We start from the raw sequence: 18,819 nt of genomic DNA on the forward strand, positions 1-18,819 counted from the left end.
CATCCTCTCATCCCCCAAGGGAGTCAGGACAGCCCTGAAAAGCCAGCAGCACTGCAGAGGGAAGGCAGTGATGGTTCTAGAACCGGCTGGAAGGTCTCCAGGGGGGCCAAGCAGCCTGGCACCCCCGAGGGTAGCAGTGGGTACCCACTGTGTCTCAGGTAGGCTGGCCTGCAGCCAACTCCAGGCATGGCCCCTCAGCTCTGCTGCGGGACAGCGAGTTTTCTGGAGAAGCGAGCCTCCCGCACGGTGAGGACACACGCCACGGCCAGCGCGAGAGGGGGCGCCTGCTCAGAGCAGCCAGGCAGCCCGCTTGGGCACAGAGCGCGCCAATCACCCACCACAGCGGACACCTTTTATCTCAACAAGCGTTCAAGTATAGTGGGCAGGGCTGGGTGTCTGTGACCCGGAGGGACCTGCGGAAGGCAACAGCACCCCTGGAGACAGCCTCTGGAGGCGCCTCTGCCACGTTCCCCTGCTGTAAGCTGAATACAATACTGAAAACGAGGAGTGCAAAAAAAGGATCAATACAAAACAGTAAACATAGCGGTTTTAATTGTCAAGGTTATTCCAGGGCAAGAGTTCATTTCCAACCACTCCTCTCCGCCTCTGGCGCTGCCGCGGCCCGGCCAAGACCGTCACCCCAGCTTATTCTCGAATTTGCTCCCCCGCGCCCTCGTGGAAGAGGTGGCGCGAGCGCGGCGGCCCTGCTGGATCTGCAGCAGCAGATCAGCCTCGAGTCCAACAAACCAGCCAACCTCGGTCGGTCGGCACAGAACGAACGGATCTTGCTCTGAGTCCCCAGGTAGAGACAGCGCGCGTTCTGAACGATGCACGGACCTCCTGGTTCCAGTGTCGGCCCCTCCAGTCTGCAGCCAAGGGCGGGTCTGAGGTCATAAGGCCACTCGGATGCAGTGGTGCTTGAGTTTGCAAGGCAGGACTCCTTTGTTCAGCTGGTAGAAGTCAACGAGCTGGATCAAGTCGGAGAATTTGGTGTTCCCATCGTCGAGGCTGAAGAAGGTCTGCCCGTCATCCTCGCACTGGGGAGACAGAAGAAGACCCGCTCGTCAGCAGCCATGCCTCGGGAGCAAAGGGGCCCTGGACAGAACCGGCACCGTGCGCTCCCGGCATGGGTCTGTCCTAAGGGGTACACACGGAGTCAGCAAGGCGGGCAGGAGGGCGCGGTGAGGTGTTTGCGCTGGGCGCTGCCCAGCCCCTGAAGCTACCGGGCACAGGCGTCCCTGCTGCTGAGCTGGTCGTGGGCGAGACCGCCAAGCAACTTCCAGCTCACCCTGCCCACGAGGGCGAGGTGGACCAGTTAAGCTGTGAGTGTGCACTGCACACAGCTCGCCCCGTGGAGGAGAGGGAGGTGGACCCGCCAACCCGTGAGCATTCAGGGTACACAGCTCGCCCCGTGGAGGAGTCTTTGGCCCTGAGCCTCATGCTAGGTCCCAGGCAACCTCTTTCAGCCCGTGCCGATCACTCCGGTCCATTACGAAGCAGACGTGGGAGGAGCACCAAGAGTTAGTGCTATCACCACACAGGAAAAGTCGCATGCCCGGGTCCTGGAATATTTGGGAGCTCTTTTTATTAAAACGGAGGACGTCTGCGGCATCTCCCAGAAACGCCTACACCCCGAACATCCACGGGGACTGAATGAAGTTGGGGATCAGTGAGCACAAGGCGGGGTGCAGGGGAGGGCACCCCACCCTGGCCGCACGCAGGCCACCGGCCTCCACCCTGTGCCGACGACTAAACCCAGAACCTCTTCTCCGCTCGCACTCGGCCGGGGCCTCGAGCTCATCCACTGCCTGTGTTTCAGCTGCCGCAGGTCTCAAGGGCCGCCTGACAATCTTAGGCCACGGGTTATCCGGGGAGTCAGGCAGCCTCCGCCGGCCAGGACGTGTTCGTTTCAGTTCATGTCGTGTAACGCAGTGGGAACAAAAGGCCTGTGGACGAAGCCCCTTCCCAGAAACAGGGCCCCGTCTGCCCACTGCAGTGCTTGGCGGAATCTGGGAAGCCTCCAGTCCAGAGGGTCCCTCCCCGGGTCCAGGGCGGCTGCTGGGAGCTGTCAGGGTCTCACTACCCTGTGTCTACGAGGGTGCCGGACACGGCAGGAAGCGAATTCACAGCAGAAGGGCCTAGAAGGCTGCCTCTCCCAGGCCACAGAGCCAGTCGCACCTGCCCTTCCTTCTCTCCCCAGGCCTCCTGTCCCCAAACATGCCTGAAAAACGCCAGGGAGGCCCCTCTGCAGGAAATGAAGCTTGGGTTACCCCAAGCCTTCCAGGGCTTTGCTTGGCTACAGGCAGAGTCACCCTGTGGGAAGAGACCTGGCCACCGTCTTTCAGCACAAGATCCCAGGACTGGGTCCCGGAGCAAGCACATCGCGAGCGTCACTCGAGCAGCAGCACTGGCCCCTTCCGCGTCTCCATCGACAGCGAGAGCTGCGCTGTATGTTAAACACTTTGGTTTTGATCTGGGGTGTCTCGTCCCCAGACAGACTGCACGTTTTTGAGGTGCTGACAACCCGCCACTCGACGCCCACGTCGGGAACCAGCGTCGGAACCTGCCGAACCTGGTCACCCCCACGACAGGGCTGGCGTTGATGAATCCGTTTGACGACGGGGCTTTTGAAATTGTTCGAAGGCAGAATCTGTTTTCTGATCCAAGGACTCGGCAGAAGGAGCAACAGGATTTCTCTCTGGGGCCACGGGTCAGCTGTTCCACCTCCCTGCTGGGCGCCCCTGGCCCACCCCAGCATCAGTCAGACTGTCCCTTAGATGGAGTGGCCAGAGCTCCTGCGCAGCCTCCTCCATGACCCCACGTGCTCCTGCCCACGTCCTTGGCTGGCAGCTCTGCCCCAAGTCCCCCATCGGGTGCAGTTCCATGAGCTGGACAGCCGTGTGGGGTCACGGCACGAGGCCACCACTTTCAACATCCCTTCTAGACAAACGCCGAACGCAATTTCAAAGAACAAACCTCTCAAGAAACGTTGGAAAGGATCCTGGCCCTGAGCTTGAAACTGTCTCAAGCTCACTGCTCTACAGTCTGGCTCGTTTGGAAATTGAAAATCACATCACGAATACAACCAGAAAACAAACAAACGAATTAGTGTGAAAACGTCAGTACTTACAGGTAAGATCTGGAAGTTTTTGATTTTCTGATGATGACACAGTGTGAGGACAAATGCCTTTGGATTACTCTGGCTGTCACGGAGGAGAAAAAGCCTAGGAATGCAAGCGTCAGTGGATGGTTAGTGTAAAAAACCCAGATTACGGGGGGGAGGGGAACGGGGTGGCTTTTGGGAGTTTGGGATTAACAAGCGAGAACTGTCACATCCATGGATAGCTGGTCCCTGTGATGCACACCGGACACGAGCCCAACACGGAATCAACTACACTTCAATAAAATAAATTAAAAAAATGTGGACTACACACACACACACACACACACACACACACACACACACTTGCACCCACCCATGAACACAGACAGGCTCGAAGCCACGACGGTTCGGGAGGCCATGGGAGCGGAGGGGGCTGGAAGGCAAGCTTGCCCCCCACACCCAGACTGGGGTTTCTGGCTGTGAGTCTCCTTGGAGAGGAACCAGGGCCCCTTGGGGGTGTGGCTGAGGCAGAGGACGCACCGGAGGAAGCCAGCACGTTTCCCGCCAGGAAGTCAAGACGGGTTCCAAGGATGCTGACCCAGGAGGCGGTGTGGCCACATCCATGCGTCCACACTGGCATGATCCGTAAGTGAGCAGATAAACAACAGAGGAGGACAAAAGCCCTTCCTAAGAGCGGAAGGCCAGCTAGACCCAGAGGAGGGAGGGATGGGAGAGCCACCACCAGCCACCACCATAGATCTCACCACTGACAAGATCTTCAGTGATGCTGAAACCAGCCTCATGGCTTGATGAGAAAGAGAGTATCTTCCCAGCCTTCAAGCACCTGCCCCCAAGAGTTAGTCATGCCAAAGGGGCAGAGTAACCTGCCAGCGGAGAAAGTATTGGGGTATTCGAGCCAATAGGAACAGGGCAGCCCACCAGGAATGGGACAGTCCCCCAGGAATAGAACGGTCCCCCAGGAACAGGACAGCCCACCCCAGCACCTCCTAACAGGATGTGCTAAGCCTGGCCCAGCCTCTCCTCCAGGGAGTGAGCAGCGGGCCCAAACCAGCACGTTCTGGCCCCAGTGCTCCTGCTCACAGCATGTGTCGAGAGACAAAGGAAGCCAGGCCCGTGCTGGCCCAGGGCGGTGCTGAGGCCAAGAAGTTCCTTCCTTTGATGATAAAGGATGCAACTAGGACCCCTGGTAAAACCTGAGTCACGTACGTGTCAGCTGACAGAACCGTGCTCATGTTCATTTCCTGATTTTTATAATGATACTGTGGTTACATAAGAGAAGGCCTTGGTTTTAGAAATTTTATATTGAAACAACTGGGAATAAAGGGGCCTTATGCCACAGCTTACTCCTAAATGGTCAGAATAAAAAAAATGCGAAGGAGAGAGAGAGGGTGTGTGACAATGGAAAGACGCTGCAAGGTTCACAACAGTGTGCCTGGGTAACTTGGGAACAGTCTCTTTTTTTAATGGTTTTTATTTTTTCTATCAGAGTTGATTTGCAGTTTTTTGTCATTTCTAATGTGCAGCAAAGTGACCCAGTCACACATACGTGTGTGTGTGTGTGTGTGTGTGTGTATTCTTTTTCTCACATTATCCTCCATCATGTCCAGCCTCTCACATGATGCTTGTAACTCTTCTACAATTTGAAATCACATCAGAAAGTCTATAAATAACAAGAGGGGGCGAGGATGTGGAGAGAAGGGAACCCCCTACGGTGGATGCAAACTGGGGCCGCTACTGAAGAAAACGGGGTGGAGGTGACTCAAAACCCTCACAACAGCAGCTTCCATCGTGGCTCAGCCTCAACAAAGCCGACTAGTGTCCACGAGGACTTGGGTTTGATCCCTGGCCTCGCTCAGTGGATTAAAGGATCCAGTGTTGCCGTGAGCTGTGGTGTAGGTCACAGACGTGGCTTGGATCCTGCATTGCTGTGGCTGAGGTGTGGGCCGGCGGCTACAGCTCTGATTAGACCCCTAGCCTGGGAACCTCCATATGCTGTGGGTGCGGCCCTAGAAAGACAAATAAATAAATAAATACATACATCAAATACTAAAACTACAGTTACCATATGATTACCTACTCCTGGATAGATAGATAGATATATACAGATATATGGATATATAGATATGGAAAAAATGAAAACACTAATTCTAAGAGATACATGCACCCTGATGTTTACAGCAGTACTGTTTACAACAGCTAAGACATGGAAGCCACCCAAAAGTCCATCGACAGAAGATAAAGAAGATGTGGTACAGACATACAGTGGAATATTACTCAGCCATAAAAAGAATGAAATACTGCCTTTGGCGGCAATGTAGATGTACTTAGAGATTCTTATGGTTTGTGAAATAAACCCGACAGAGAAAGACAAATACTGTATTCTACTTACACGCAGAATCTAAGAAATTACACAAATGAATGTATATGCAAAACGGAAACAGATACAGAAAACGAACTCAGGCTACCAAAGGGGAATGGAAGTGGTGACGGACAAATTAGAGGAATTAGAGGATTAACAGAAACAGAGTGCCACGTGTAAAGTAGATACAAGACTTTACTGCGTAGCTCAGGGACTCATACACATTGTCTTACAGTAAATAACCTACAATGGAATACAATCTGCAAAAGTACTGAATCACTATGCTGTACACTTGAACTAATACAATATTGTAAATCAAAGCTACTTCAACATAAAAAAACACTTCAGGAGTTCCCGCTGTGGTGCAAGAGGATCGCGGTGTCTGGGGAGATCTGGGTCACAGGTTGGATTCCTGGCCTGGCACAAGTGGGTTAGGGACCTGGTGTTGCCACAGCTGGAGCACAGGTCAAGTCTTCGACTCGGATCTGATCCCGGGCCTGGGAATGCCATATGCCTGGGGTGGCCAAAAATGAAAAACAAAACAAAACAAAACTTCGAAAGTGTTGGAGTAGCATAAAGAAGCACGGACCACTGCTTCTCCACAAACGCCTCTGGAATCAGATAGTGAGGCAGAGCCACTTGTTAGAAATGCAGAAGAATTCCCAGTGCCCTAATCCCAGTGACAAAAAAGAAACGGCCAGGGAGGAAACAAACTTTAAAGGTATCAGGAAGTTCCTGTCGTGGCTCAGTGGTTAACGAATCCGACTAGGAACCATGAGGTTGCGGGTTCGATCCCTGGCCTTGCTCACTGGGTTAAGGATCCGGCGTTGCCGTGAGCTGTGGTGTAGGTCACAGACACGGCTCGGATCCTGCATAGCTGTGGCTGTGGTGTAGGCCAGTGGCTACAGCTCCGATTGGACCCCTAGCCTGGGAACCTCCATATGCCGCAGGAGCGGCCCAAGAAATGGCAAAAAAAAAGAAAAAAAAAGAAAAAAAAAAGACAAAAGGTATCAGACACCCGACCTCAGTGGTCAGCTAAACCACCAGTTTCTAGACTGTAATGTCAAATGGGAGAAGCTATATGTGACTGGAAGATCCTGTGCTTAAAAGGCAAAATCTTTTTTTTGTGCTACAGGACTTGTCAGAGCCTTTAGAATAGAGCTATTCATCCTGGCTTCCTCAGGCCTGGCCGAGGCGTCCCATGAGGCCTGACTCTTCACAGCACTTTCTAAGCAGGCCGGCCCCTCTTCTATAGGACACGTTCTTCAGAATACAGTTTGGAGATGAGATTCCAGCCAGAGCGGAGTTCCGCTGTCCAGCTGGGTGGGCGGGAGTGACGGGACCCTGGAGCACGGATCCGCGCGCGGTGCCCGGGGCAGGGCTGCGCACCGGGGTCTTCCTGTCTGCCTCCCACATCTGGGTGCTTTTCTCCGAGTCGTTTCACTAGTAGACACCCAGGAGTCGGCAGGGCTGGGCCCTCCCAGAGGAGAAGCCGTGGCTGTGCTTCCTCAGTGACCCCGTTTCCTCCTGAGCACCCCAGGGAGCCGCCACAGACGCTGTCTGCCTCCCAGTTTAGGGGTGCCACCCGAAAACCCTGAGCTGCCCCTAGAGGTCTGGGTTTTATGGGTCATGTCCAAAGGCATGACTACCTACCCCAACGACTACCTACACGGAGGAGCCTGAGATTCCCGGGACCGACACTCAGGAGCTTCACGATCACAGCCACTGCCTTCCCAGCGCTCCCTGCAGCAGCAGCTACACGCTCAGGGCTGTTGTGTAGACAGCATGGGTACCAGAGCACACAGTCCATGCAGCCGGAGGCATCAGTGATCACCACCAGCAAACCGCAGGGCCAGGGGTTTCTGGAAGGGGAGCTACCGGGGAGACGAGGCTGGGGGCTGGCGCTACGAGCGATGGTCCTGCTTAGGGGATCAGAGTGGAGCCCCGGGCCGTCTCCACCTCTCCTGGGACTGAAGGCAGGGCTCGCTCTTCTGTTCAAGAAAGAACAGGGCTGCTTGTGCCGGGGGCTGGCGGAGGCCAGAGGACCGCGCGGCCCAGGCGCAGCCCAGGTACTGCACACACCGCTTTGGTCAGGGCTCACGGAGTCCTCCCGTGTCTTCATTTTACAGTCAGGAAAGCGGGGCACAGAGAGGTTAGGCACATTTCCCAAGGTCACACAGCCGGCAGAGCCCCAGCAGGAGCACAGGACGGCTGGTAGAGTGGAGTGGGCGCGCAGACGGTGAGTGCCCTATGCTCTTACTGGGTGCGGGGGTGGCCTGCAGACAGCACCCTGCTTTGCCCCCCGGGGAGGGAGAGCTGCAAGGGACTCAAGTTTTGGCAAGGAAGATTCCTTCCGCCCAGTGAAGGGGCCTCCAGGGCCGACAGAGGGGCCAGCTCAGAAGGCACAGAGGTGGGGCCCAGGGCTGCCGGGGGTGGAGGGGCTGGACCCCGAGTGTGAACGAGACGGGGCGCGAGGGGCGGCAGAGCCTGCAACGCTGTAGGTCAGGACGGGGCCGCAGAGCAGGCTTCGCCCCTTGCAGAGCTCCCTCGGGTCCAGGGCCTGGGCTGGGCTATGGGCGGCCAGAGAGGGGACAGAGCACCGGGAGCTCCGGGCCAGCAGGGCGTGGGCACACGTGTGCAGGGACTCGTGTGTGTCTTTCCTCCCCCACCCCGCCCCCTTCTAACTCCATCTGTGATTTGAGGCTGAAGCTCCAGGAAGCAGTTTCAGAAGGTCTGCCACCCTGCCTGCCTCTCAGCATTGTTTTCTCTTTGTTGTCTGACTCCCTGAATTGGCTTCCTGCCATTATCTCTGCGGGGACGGGTATTGACGAGGGATCGACTGTTTAATTTACCTCGTGTTGCAAAGCTCATTTCCTCCCTAAACGCGGGAATCAGAGAAGGCGCAGCATCGCCGAGATGGCATCTAAATTGCTCCCATCCGCCCGCTGGCGTGTTTTGCTGGAGCACCAGCAGCCGGATGTCGGGGTTGAAAATTATAACCTGCAGCAACCGAGACTCTGGGAAGGATGGAGAGGGTGAGGGCGACGTGGGGAGAGCAGACAGAGGTGACGCCCACACCTGTCACCAGGGCAGCACACAGGCAGCCTCGACAACTGGGACTTGACCCCGGGAAAAGTTGCAAGACAAACACAGTTTTTGTTTTTGTTTTTTAAAAAGAGCCGGCGTTCTGGTTGTGGCTCAGCAGGTTAAGAACTTGACGCTGTCTCTGGGAGGATTTGGGTTGGATCCCTGGCTTTGCTCAGTGGGTGAAGGATCCGGCCCTGAGTGAGCTGTGGCGTGGGTCACAGATGCAGCTCGGATCTGGCGTTGCTGTGGCTGTGGTGTGGACATCATTCTGATTGGACTCCTCACCTGAGAACTAACGAATGCCACAGGTGTGGCTGGAAAAAGAGAAAGAATAAAGAAAAAGAAAGGAGCCCACACTCAACACACAGCGCAGGGACCCCGGTGCCAAGGCCCTGGGCACTTTCACCCCTTTCCCCACAGTCCCTGGGAGGCTCTGTCGACACACACAGGGCCCCGTGCCCTATCCCGAGCCTGATGCTTCAGCTGCTTAGGGATGCGGGCAGCATCACCGCTGCCCTGAGCCCCGGGAAGGACGCTGTGGCCTCGGCACCAAATACGCCTCCTTGGCACCTTCAGTTTTCTGTCAGTAAGATGTCGCCGGGCAAGCAAACCCAGCCGGCTGCCTCCGACGGACTCCCACGGGCCACAGGGACCTGGGGCCCCACGGGAACATTTGGGGGTTCGCTCCTGATGGGGAACACGGGTAAGCCCTCTGCAGCCCCGGGAACAACACAAACCTCAATGCAAACAATGTCACTGAGACAACACAACATCGTCACCGAGACAGGCATTTCGGAGCATAGGCTTTGCTCTCGGAGGCAGGCCAGAAAGATCAGAGGAGAAACATCTTTCTTATAGTCAGGAGGGGTCGTTTCTGAGGCTTGAAAAGGGACAGTTCTGTGTTAAGGTGACATTTCAGAAAGGCCGTGTGGCACAGACGTACGGCCACACAGGCCCAGCGCCATCCTGACACAGTTCACCTGGGATCTAAGGTGCCTGAGCTCTAAACACACAAATGGAAATGAGCAAAAAAAAGAGCAGGAGACAAGAGGGCAGGAGGGAGGGGGGGCAGAACAGCACGCGGTCTGAGGACACGATGGCCCTCCTACAGGGGGGAGGTGGAAGAGCCAACGCAAGTAGGACTCAAAACCTGCCCATCGGACGGAAAAGATAAACGTGAACATATTTTTAAAACTCATATAAACAGGAGTTCCCACTGTGGGGCAGGGGGATAAGAATCCAGTGGCTCAGGTCACTGGACAGGGGTGGGTTCTATCCCAGCTCCAGGAACTTCCATATGCCTCAAGTGCAGCCATTAAAAAAAAAAAAACTGTGTAGGACTTCCCACTGTGGTGCAGTGGAAATGAATCTGACTAGGACCCATGGGGACATGGGTTTGATCCCTGGCCTCGCTCAGTGGGTTAAGGATCCGGCCTTGCCGTGAGCTGTGGTGTAGGTCGCAGACGCGGCTCAGATCCCGAGTTGCTGTGGCTGTGGTACAGGCTGGCAGCTACAGCTCTGATTGGACCCCTAGCCCGGGAACCTCTATATATGTCGCAGGTGCAGCCCTAGAAAAACAAAAGACAAAAAAAAAAAAACAAAAAACTTGTATAAATAAAACTCCCATAAGTTGAGTCAAAAAGACAAATGACGATCTGGGGAAAAAATGGATATAGAAAATTGGCCAAAAGATATACGGTCAGTTCAGTGTTGCCAAAAGGAGAAGAAATGCAAACCGCCCTGCACACACGGCTAGAGACCCAGCTGCCCGGATGAGGGAGACGCAGGTGACAGCTCCCCCCGCTGGAAGAAGCTGGGGGAGAACTGTGACTTTAACACACGTTGGGGGAGGGGACTTGGCCGTCTTGTATCACCCGTCCACTCAACACCCCTCCTAGGAACTCAGCAGTGAAGAGATACGGGCAGGACTAAGAAGATGGGGCACCGCCTGTCCTACCAGAAGCCTGGAAACGATGAAGCTTTATTATGCAGAGAACCCAGCGGGGACACAAGAGGAGGCCGCCCTCTGGTCGCCCCGCCTGTGCATCCTCAGGACTCCGAGCTCAGGACGCGAAGCCTGTGTAAGGAGAGGCAGACACAGAAACAGGTGGGTCGTGTGTATACTGTGAAAAGGAAACGAGAGAAGGATGAACGGATACTGATGAAAACGGCTCCCTACTGGGGAGGGGGGCGCGGAGCCGACTCACCAGGCAAAGTGCCCTGTTTCACAGTTTTGGCTTCAGAACCAAGGAAATGTCTTAGTTTAAAAGGTGGCATGAAATTAAAGAGATAAGACATCAGACCCACTTAACAAAAATCGAACACCAAGAGGCACGAACCTAAAGACGTGCCGGTTTTGGGGGGGATCCACAGAGAAGCATCACTGTGAGGCTGGGCGGCAACATGGCCCGTCTGACGGATTGAAAGGGCAAAGACCTGAAACCCTGAGTATGCAATTAGCAAGTGACTTGCTTCCTCAACATGAAAAGACGGGGAAAAAGGAACGAAAACTGGGGTGGCCAGAGCCTATTACTCTGCCGAGGGAGACTTCGGGGCACTGGATGCCACTGGAGATCCTGATTTCAACCAACGGCATTTAAAGGACTTTGGTGTGTGCGGCCAGGATGGGACATGACAGGACACTAAGAGATCCTGTTGATTAAGTGCACTAGTGACACTGCGGTTGGGCCCAAAGAAAGGGTCCCTGTTTGTTAGAGACACTCCCGCAACAGTTACTGGTAAACATTCCGGATGTCCTGGATTACCTCTAAGATACCCCGGAAGGCGAAGACGAAGAAAAGTGAAGAGAGGGAGAGAAGAGAAGAAGGAGGGAAGAAATAAGAAAAGGGCGGGGAGGGTAGGAAGCAGACTCAGGAGGGCAAGACCTGAAGCCTGGAAGCAGCGACTGATCCATTAGACGCTTCTCGATCAACTGAGTTTTAGATTTCCATAACAAAAGTGTTTCTTTTTTATTATATGCTGTTGTTTTTGGCCGTGCCCTTGGGATGCAGAAGTTCCCAGGACAGGGATTGAACCCAAGAGCCACGGCAGAGATGACACCAGGTCCTTAATCCACTGAGTCACCAGGGAACTCTCCGCTTTGCTGTCTTAAGCCACTATGGTTTGTGGTTGGGCTACAATGCGTAATCAAATGCTGTAGGCAATCCCACCAACAGGGTCATAGGGTTCCTTTTTCTCCACACCCTCTCCAGCACTTATTGTTTGTAGACTTTTGGATGATGGCCATTGTAAACGGGTGCAACGCCTGCGGAAAACAGCATGGAGATGCCTCAGAAAACTAAACATAGAACTACCATTCGATCCAGCAACCCCACTCCTGGGCATCTATCCGGACAAAACCATGATTCACAAAGACACATGTACTCCGATGTTCATTGCAGCACTATTTGCAATAGCCAAGACATGGAAACCACCTAAATGCCCATCGACAGAGGAGTGGATCCAGAAGAGGTGGTACATATACACAGTGGAGTATGACTCAGCCATTAAAAAGAACGAAATACCCGCATTCTTAGCAACATGGATGGACCCAGAAACTCTCATGCTAAGTGAAGCCAGCCATACAATGAGACCCCAACATCCAGTGCTTTCACTGACATGTGGAATCTGAAAAAAGGACAGACGGAACTTCTTTGCAGAACAGATGCTGACTCACAGACATGGAAAAACTTATGGTCTCCGGAGGAGACAGTTTGGGGGGTGGGGGGATGCGCTTGGGTTGTGGGGTGGAAAGCCTGTGAAATCAGATTGTGATGATCATTATACAACTACAGATGGGATCAATTCATTGAGTAATAAAACAATAATAAAATTTTTAAAAATGCTGTAGGCAAAAAGATGTATTTTTCCATGTGCCCACTGCCTGATTGATTAATTAATTGAAAATAAGTAATCTGTGTTTTTCGTTGGTTTGAATTTCATCAAAAAGACAGAGGATGGTTACCCAGCCTGGACAGAAAGGGCCGCAATCCCTCTCTCCACGTCCTGGCTGCGCAAGGTCGAGCACCAGCCCCGCACCCCGAGCACACCCCTCGGCCCTAACACAAGGCGACGGCTACCCCCCCCAACCCCCCCGCCCCGGTCCAGCCGACGCCGGCTGCTGCCCGCCGCAGCCCCTTACCCATCCACCAGCCCTTGCTGCTTGATGATGCGGTGCGACTCCTCCCGGGAGATCCTGCCGTGGAACCAGTGCTGCGTCCTGTGAATCACTGCGGGACAGAGACGGCGCGTGAAAGCCACGCACACCTGCACGGGGGCCCGAGACCCGCGGCCGCACCTGTCGGGCTGCGCTCTGGGCCGGGACGACTTCATGAAGCTCGGGGAGGGCTGAGGGCTGTCTTATTTTATTTACGTACAAAAATACCAGGCCAACGTGCCGTGTTTACCTGTACTTAGGGTAGAAGGGTGGAGGGGGCTTTGGCTACCTAGGATATTCATCCGCGTGCTTCGCTTCTGCAAAAGAAATCCCCGCGTGAGCGCGAAGACAGCAGAGTGACACAACCACCCAGCCACCCAGCCACCCGGGGCACCGCTGGGGTGGGAAGCTGGCCAGGTGACGGGGCCTCTGACCGTGGAATGACAGCGGCCTGAGTCCCCTCTGACCACCAGCACAAAGAGCTTACGGGTGGCAGTCGTTAAAAACAAAAACCGAAGCAGCCCCACATATTTTGAATGATCCCAGTCTGGAAGCAGAGCCTTGTTTCTCATGCAGAAGATACGCAGAAAATTCCTGATAAATCTCAGGAGAAAAGCAGGAGCTCTTCCAGGAAACCCTGGCAGGTGTGCCCACAGGTCAGTGGCTCTGGCCATGTGCTCTTTGCTGAAGCCGAGGGGCGGGAGGCTTTTGGAGCCAGAGCTGCGAGCTGCTGTTTTGTACATTTTCTTGGAAGCTCAGAAGAGTTTGGAGGTTGGCTGCTCGTCTTCCAGCTCGAGAGGAGGGACTTGAGCCTCAGAGACCAAGGCCTCAGAAACGGTTCAGGGCCGCCTAGCTGGTTAGTGGTCAAACCACGACAGGAAAGCCTGGCCCTGACAACTCCCCAGCAGGAACTGGTGAGCCAAGAGGTTGGAGGGCACTGCTCCTCTCTCACCCCCGCCCCCCACCGGCTCAGGGATGTGGCCGTGGCCAGGTGCTGGGCATGCGGAAGAGCCCAGAAGAGCCAACTGTTTCCTGCAGGCGGGAACAGCAGCCACCCTCCCTTCCCAGCACCTCACCCCCTGGCCAACAGCACAGAGCCACCCCTCGGGGGCAGAGCAGGGTGGGCAGCCACCTGCGAGGGAGCCTGTCCCGGTGGCACCCGGCCCCGGCCTTACCCTCCAGGCGTGGCCTTCTTCCAGCGCTGCACTCTGGGCCTCGGCCGGGTTCTCGATGACTCTTCCCGTTTGCCCAGAAAAATCCATCGCCACGAGGGAGTTCTCAGAGACGCTGCGCTGGAAAGCAAGGGCCACCCGTTCTTGGGATGCAGCAGGTGGGAACCTTGGCCTGGAGGGGCCACCAGGACCCGGGAGGGACAGGAACGGACAGCAAGTGCCCCCACCTCCCAACCCTCCAAGGATCAGGTCACACCATCAGCGCCCCAAGGGCTTTGGTTTTTCTCAAGAAGAAGAAACGAACTAATCCTCTCGAGGCTGCTGAAGGCTGCTCACGAGGCTGCTGGTGCCCACAGGATTTGGACTGAGGAACCCTTTGCAGGCTCTCTAACGAGAGCCAAGGCCCATCAAAGCGATGCACGTGTCCAGGGCGAGCCAGCAGCCCGGCCCTTCCCTCGGGTAAGTCGGGCCAGGGAAACACGGGGGCTCCTGCTGCAGCTAATCTGACTTCTAGGAACGGACACTGAGGGAGCGATAAGACTACATTTTTGTTGCGTTTTTTTTTTTTGTCTTTTTAGGGCCACACCTGAGGCATATGGAGGTTCCCAGGCAAGGCGGCGAATCGGAGTGGCAGCTGCCGGCCTGCACCACAGCCACAGCAACAGCCTGAGCCACATCTGTAATCTACACCACAGCTCACGGCAACACCAGATCCTTAACCCACTGAACGAGGCCAGGGATCAAACCCAAGTCCTTATGGATACTAGTCGGCTTCATTACCACTGAGCCACAGTGGGAACTCCAAGACTGTGTTTTGACCTTTCTGAAAATAATATCTCTGAGGACATCTGAAAGTCCTCTCAACTTGAATTAGTGACCTTATGGAAAGCAGAGATATTAAAAAGTGGCACAGCACACAGCCGTGACTCCTTTCCGTGTGTGGACATCATTGAGTCGTCTGCATTTTAACAGTCTCTACACGGCATCCCTCAATAACTGCTATCAATTCACACCTGAATATTGAAAAGGGGCACTCTTTAAAAAATGTCATCCATTTCAAAGCAGATTAGGATCGCCTAGCACGCTTTTAAAAGTAATTCTGATGAGACTCCATCCCAGACGATTAACATTAAAATCTCCAGGGAAATTTAACTACATCACATTAACTTCATTCTTTAATAACCTTATGATTTTGAGATTGTTTCTTTTCTGTAAAAAACATTTTTTCACAATATCGCACCCATCAAAATGAATAACGTGCAGTGTTTTTCTACAATGAACAGTTTTCCTCATACACGCAATGTGATATTTTTAATAAAAATGCTTGTCGGTTTATAAAAGGATTTAACATCCAAAACACAATCTAATTCGAGCTCTAAATTTCTGGATGGAGAGAGTAACTTTGCTATAACCGTGACAAACAGAACAATTGCTTTATTTTATTTTTCTTTTTACGGCTGCACCTGTGGCATCTGGAAGTTCCCAGGCTAGGGGTCACATCAGAGCTGCAGCTGCAACCTCTGCCTTAGCCACAGCAATGCAGGGTCCGAGCTGCATCTGTGACCTACGCCACAGCTCGAGGCAACACCGGATCTTTTACCACTAAGCCAGGCCAGCGATCGAACCCACATCCTCATATAGACACTATGTTGGGTCCTTAACCTGCCAAGCCGCAGTGGGAACTCCACAACTGCTCTAGAGGAATGGTAAAAGGCCCTTGAAATGACTGAATGACTTCTAGAAGCAGTTCAACAGGTTTATCCATATACAAGATTTTCTGTAGTAGTTAATAAAATACTGCTTTTTTGAATATAAAAACAAAATTCTGAGAGGATGAAGTGTCTGCACCTCTGAGAACACAAGAGAATGCACTAGAGTCAATCCTCACAGAGCAGGAAGGACTCGGGCAAAATGTTACCAGCACCACGGGTGCCAGGGCTGCAAGGGACAAAGCACGGGGGGGGAGAGGCGGCTCCTGAGCGCAGCTGTCGGGTTTCTGGGCCCTCGAATAGAACCCGTAGACCGACCGGCAACTGCAGGAGCCCTGCGGGGATGTGTGGGGGTGGGGAGAGGGGAGGCAGAGGGGCGAGCTCCCCGAGGGCACACGGCTGGGGAGGCAAGGTGGCGAGAGCGCCTGACTTCTCCGAAACGCACAGGCTGGCTGTGCAGCTGCTCTTGGGCAGCCCCGTCTGAGAAAGATGCCCACAGCCCACGGCGACCCCGCTGCTGAGACAGCTCAGCTGCCAAGACCGAGTTTACTCACCACGGGAGCTGAGAAGGGGGACAGCACGGCCTTCCTCTGCTGCGGGACCCTGTAGTTCTGGTAGAGGAGCATTCCGTACTGAAGGGGAAGCAAAGCCAGAGTCAGTCGCCGGGGCCACGGAGCCCCCAAAGCCCCACGCATGGCAAACCCAGGGCACACAGGAGCAGCACCCGCAGGCCTGCCGACAGGCTGGTGGACAAACCCCCAGCAGAGCCCTCTGTCTCGGGCCTGCCGCCGCCACCACTCCGTGGACGGTTCCTGCTGACGGCTCTTGGGATGCTGGGTGGGCAGGGGCTGAGCAGGGCAGGGACAACGGGATAACGATGAGCCGAGAACCACAGGTGACTTTACGGAATGTCGCTAGGGGCCGAGTTCTGTTCTAAGTGCTCATGCTGCTATTTTATTTCCTCCTCTCCGTTTTCTGAAATATGTACTTTATCCTTGTTTTAGAAACAAAGGAACTGAACACAGAGAAGGGAAGCGAGTGGCTCAAGGTTACGGTAATGATGAGCCGGTAAGGATTCAGGATCTGAATGTATAAGCTTGTTCCCAAACCAGTGCTCTTCCAAACCACCGGGCTCCCTGCCCAACCAGCTCAGCAGCTCGTGCTCCATGTCCCTGGGCAGTGTTACGCACCAAGGATCCTGCAAGGCCTCCTACACTCCCGACATCCCAACCTACCCGACGGAACTGCCCACTGAAACCACATGGAAGAGAAAAAAGGGCAAAAGGAGAAAACACAGGTCTCAAGTGGGCTACGCCTTCCTTTCCACAGCCCTTCACGGATGTAAGTGCATTTCCGGCTTGAGACCCTGCAGCAGGCGCTCGTTTCTAAAATGAAAGTATTTAGAACATGATGGAAAAAGATCTGACATTGACACAGCTGTGCTCTCGTGAGAGGGGAGGAGAGAGCATGGGTCAGAAGCAATATGTAGGAGATAACGGCCAAGAATTTTCCAAAACTAAGCAAAAGACATCAAGCTACAAAATCTAGGCGTGGGATAAAGACACAACACACAGAATCACCCAGGAACATCATGGAAAACAGAGAGAATGTTGGAAGTAACCAGAAGCAATGAGGAGGCACAGCCGACTTTTTAACACGAATGGTGAGTTGGAAGACAGTGGGAAGGGTGGAATGAGGAGATAAGAACTGCTAGTCTAGGATTCAGTGATGGGTGAAAAGTTCCTTCAGTAATAAAAGAAAACTTAAAATACACCGAACAAACAAAAATGGAGAGATTATGTTGCCCGCTGGCCCACTCTAAAAGAGCTGCTGCGTGGAGATCTGGTCCCAGAGAGAAGAATGTAGATGCAGAAAGGAATAGAGTGCTGCTACGGAGGCCATTAAATAAAACACAGTACATAAAACTCGAGTGGTTTAAAGTGTAGAGAAAACTGAAATACACGATAAGATATTTCAAAAGTGGTCACGAATGGAGTTCTCCTGTGGCAGCAGGTTAGGGATCCAGCATTATCACTGCAGCAGCTTAATTGCTGCTAGGATACAGGTTTGATCTCTGGACTGGGAACTTTTTTGGGTGTGACCAAAAACAAACAAACAAAAAAACAAAAAGTGGTGCTGGAGTCCAAGGCTCCTTGGCCTGGAAGAGGTCAAAGTACTAAATTATATCAGACTACAATCAACGAAATGTGTAGATGCCGTGACATCTAGAGTAACTACTAAAGCATGATAAGAGAATGCAAAAGTGATATGTTAATAGACATTAAAACTTCTTTTTTTTTTTTGTCTTTTTGCCTTTTCTAGGGCCACTCCCGTGGCATATGGAGGTTCCCAGGCTAGGGATCGAATCGGAGCTGCAGCCACCGGCCTACACCACAGCCACAGCAACACAGGATTCTTAACCCACTGAGCGAGGCCAGGGATCGAACCTGCAACCTCATGGTCCCTAGTCGGATTTGTTAACCACTGAGCCACGACGGGAACTCCTAGACATTAAAAATATTTTTAAAAATACTTGATGAATCTCCCTGCCAAACAAATAGAACAAAAAACAAAGACGGAGGTAAAAGGGAATATGAGACAGGTAGAATAAACAGAAAACAAGCAGCAAATTCAAGACTGACGCACAAACAGTAGGAATAATCATACTAAATGATACACTTCCTAACACACACTCCAATGAAAAGATAATCGGAGGAAAAAACCGTGATTATTAGAGCTATATCCTAAAAGTAAGGGTCCAGAAAGGCAGGGGAAATGTGGAAAGAGAAACGCCACGCAGATGCCCACCCAGACGCAGCTGAGGAGCCACAGCCAGAGCGGACAGATTAGATCTAAGGCAAGGAGACGGCTGTAGATAAAGAAGCTTCTTTCCGAAGGACCAAGGGATCAACATGCTGAGAAGATATAAGCATCCCGCAGTGGCGCGCACCTAACGACACACACACGTACCTAAGCGTGGGTGTCTACCTCTCCCTCTAGAGGTGTGTGTGCATGGATGAAGTAAAGGGTTAACTGCGCCCATAGAAAGGTTTGCCCTGGCTCCCGGGAGGGAGTCTATTAGCCCTGAGGGGCTGCCTGATGAGAGGGTCTTTGCCTGGGGGCCTGAAGCCGGGCTGTGCAGACGATGCTGGTGAGGTGAATTACGAGGGGCCTGGAGCCACACTGTATCACACTGGGCCTCTGGGGTGTCT

General features: G+C 53.5%; 1 protein-coding gene across 23 annotated transcripts in view; it reads right to left on the reverse strand.

The window, feature by feature from the left end:
• Positions 1-529: 529 nt before the first annotated feature.
• GRB10 (growth factor receptor bound protein 10) overlaps positions 530-18,819 on the reverse strand; it is a 160,258-nt gene continuing 141,968 nt past the window's right edge. For 19 of the 23 annotated variants that reach the window (XM_084974058.1, XM_084974060.1, XM_084974067.1 and 16 more), the window contains 6 exons: positions 16,162-16,239; positions 13,902-14,018; positions 12,977-13,043; positions 12,712-12,799; positions 3,131-3,224; positions 530-1,037 (listed from right to left, as the gene is read on the reverse strand). In XM_084974058.1, coding sequence (XP_084830184.1) covers positions 891-1,037; positions 3,131-3,224; positions 12,712-12,799; positions 12,977-13,043; positions 13,902-14,018; positions 16,162-16,239 — 591 coding nt within the window. In that variant the 3' untranslated portion in view covers positions 530-890. 23 annotated transcript variants of the gene reach the window in all.

The sequence above is a fragment of the Sus scrofa genome, chromosome 9 (assembly GCF_054392235.1).
Source record: "Sus scrofa isolate SSC_HxYL_T2T_F1_AM1 chromosome 9, Sscrofa_HxYL_maternal_Yorkshire_Landrace_v2.0, whole genome shotgun sequence".
Taxonomy (NCBI): Eukaryota; Metazoa; Chordata; class Mammalia; order Artiodactyla; family Suidae; genus Sus; species Sus scrofa.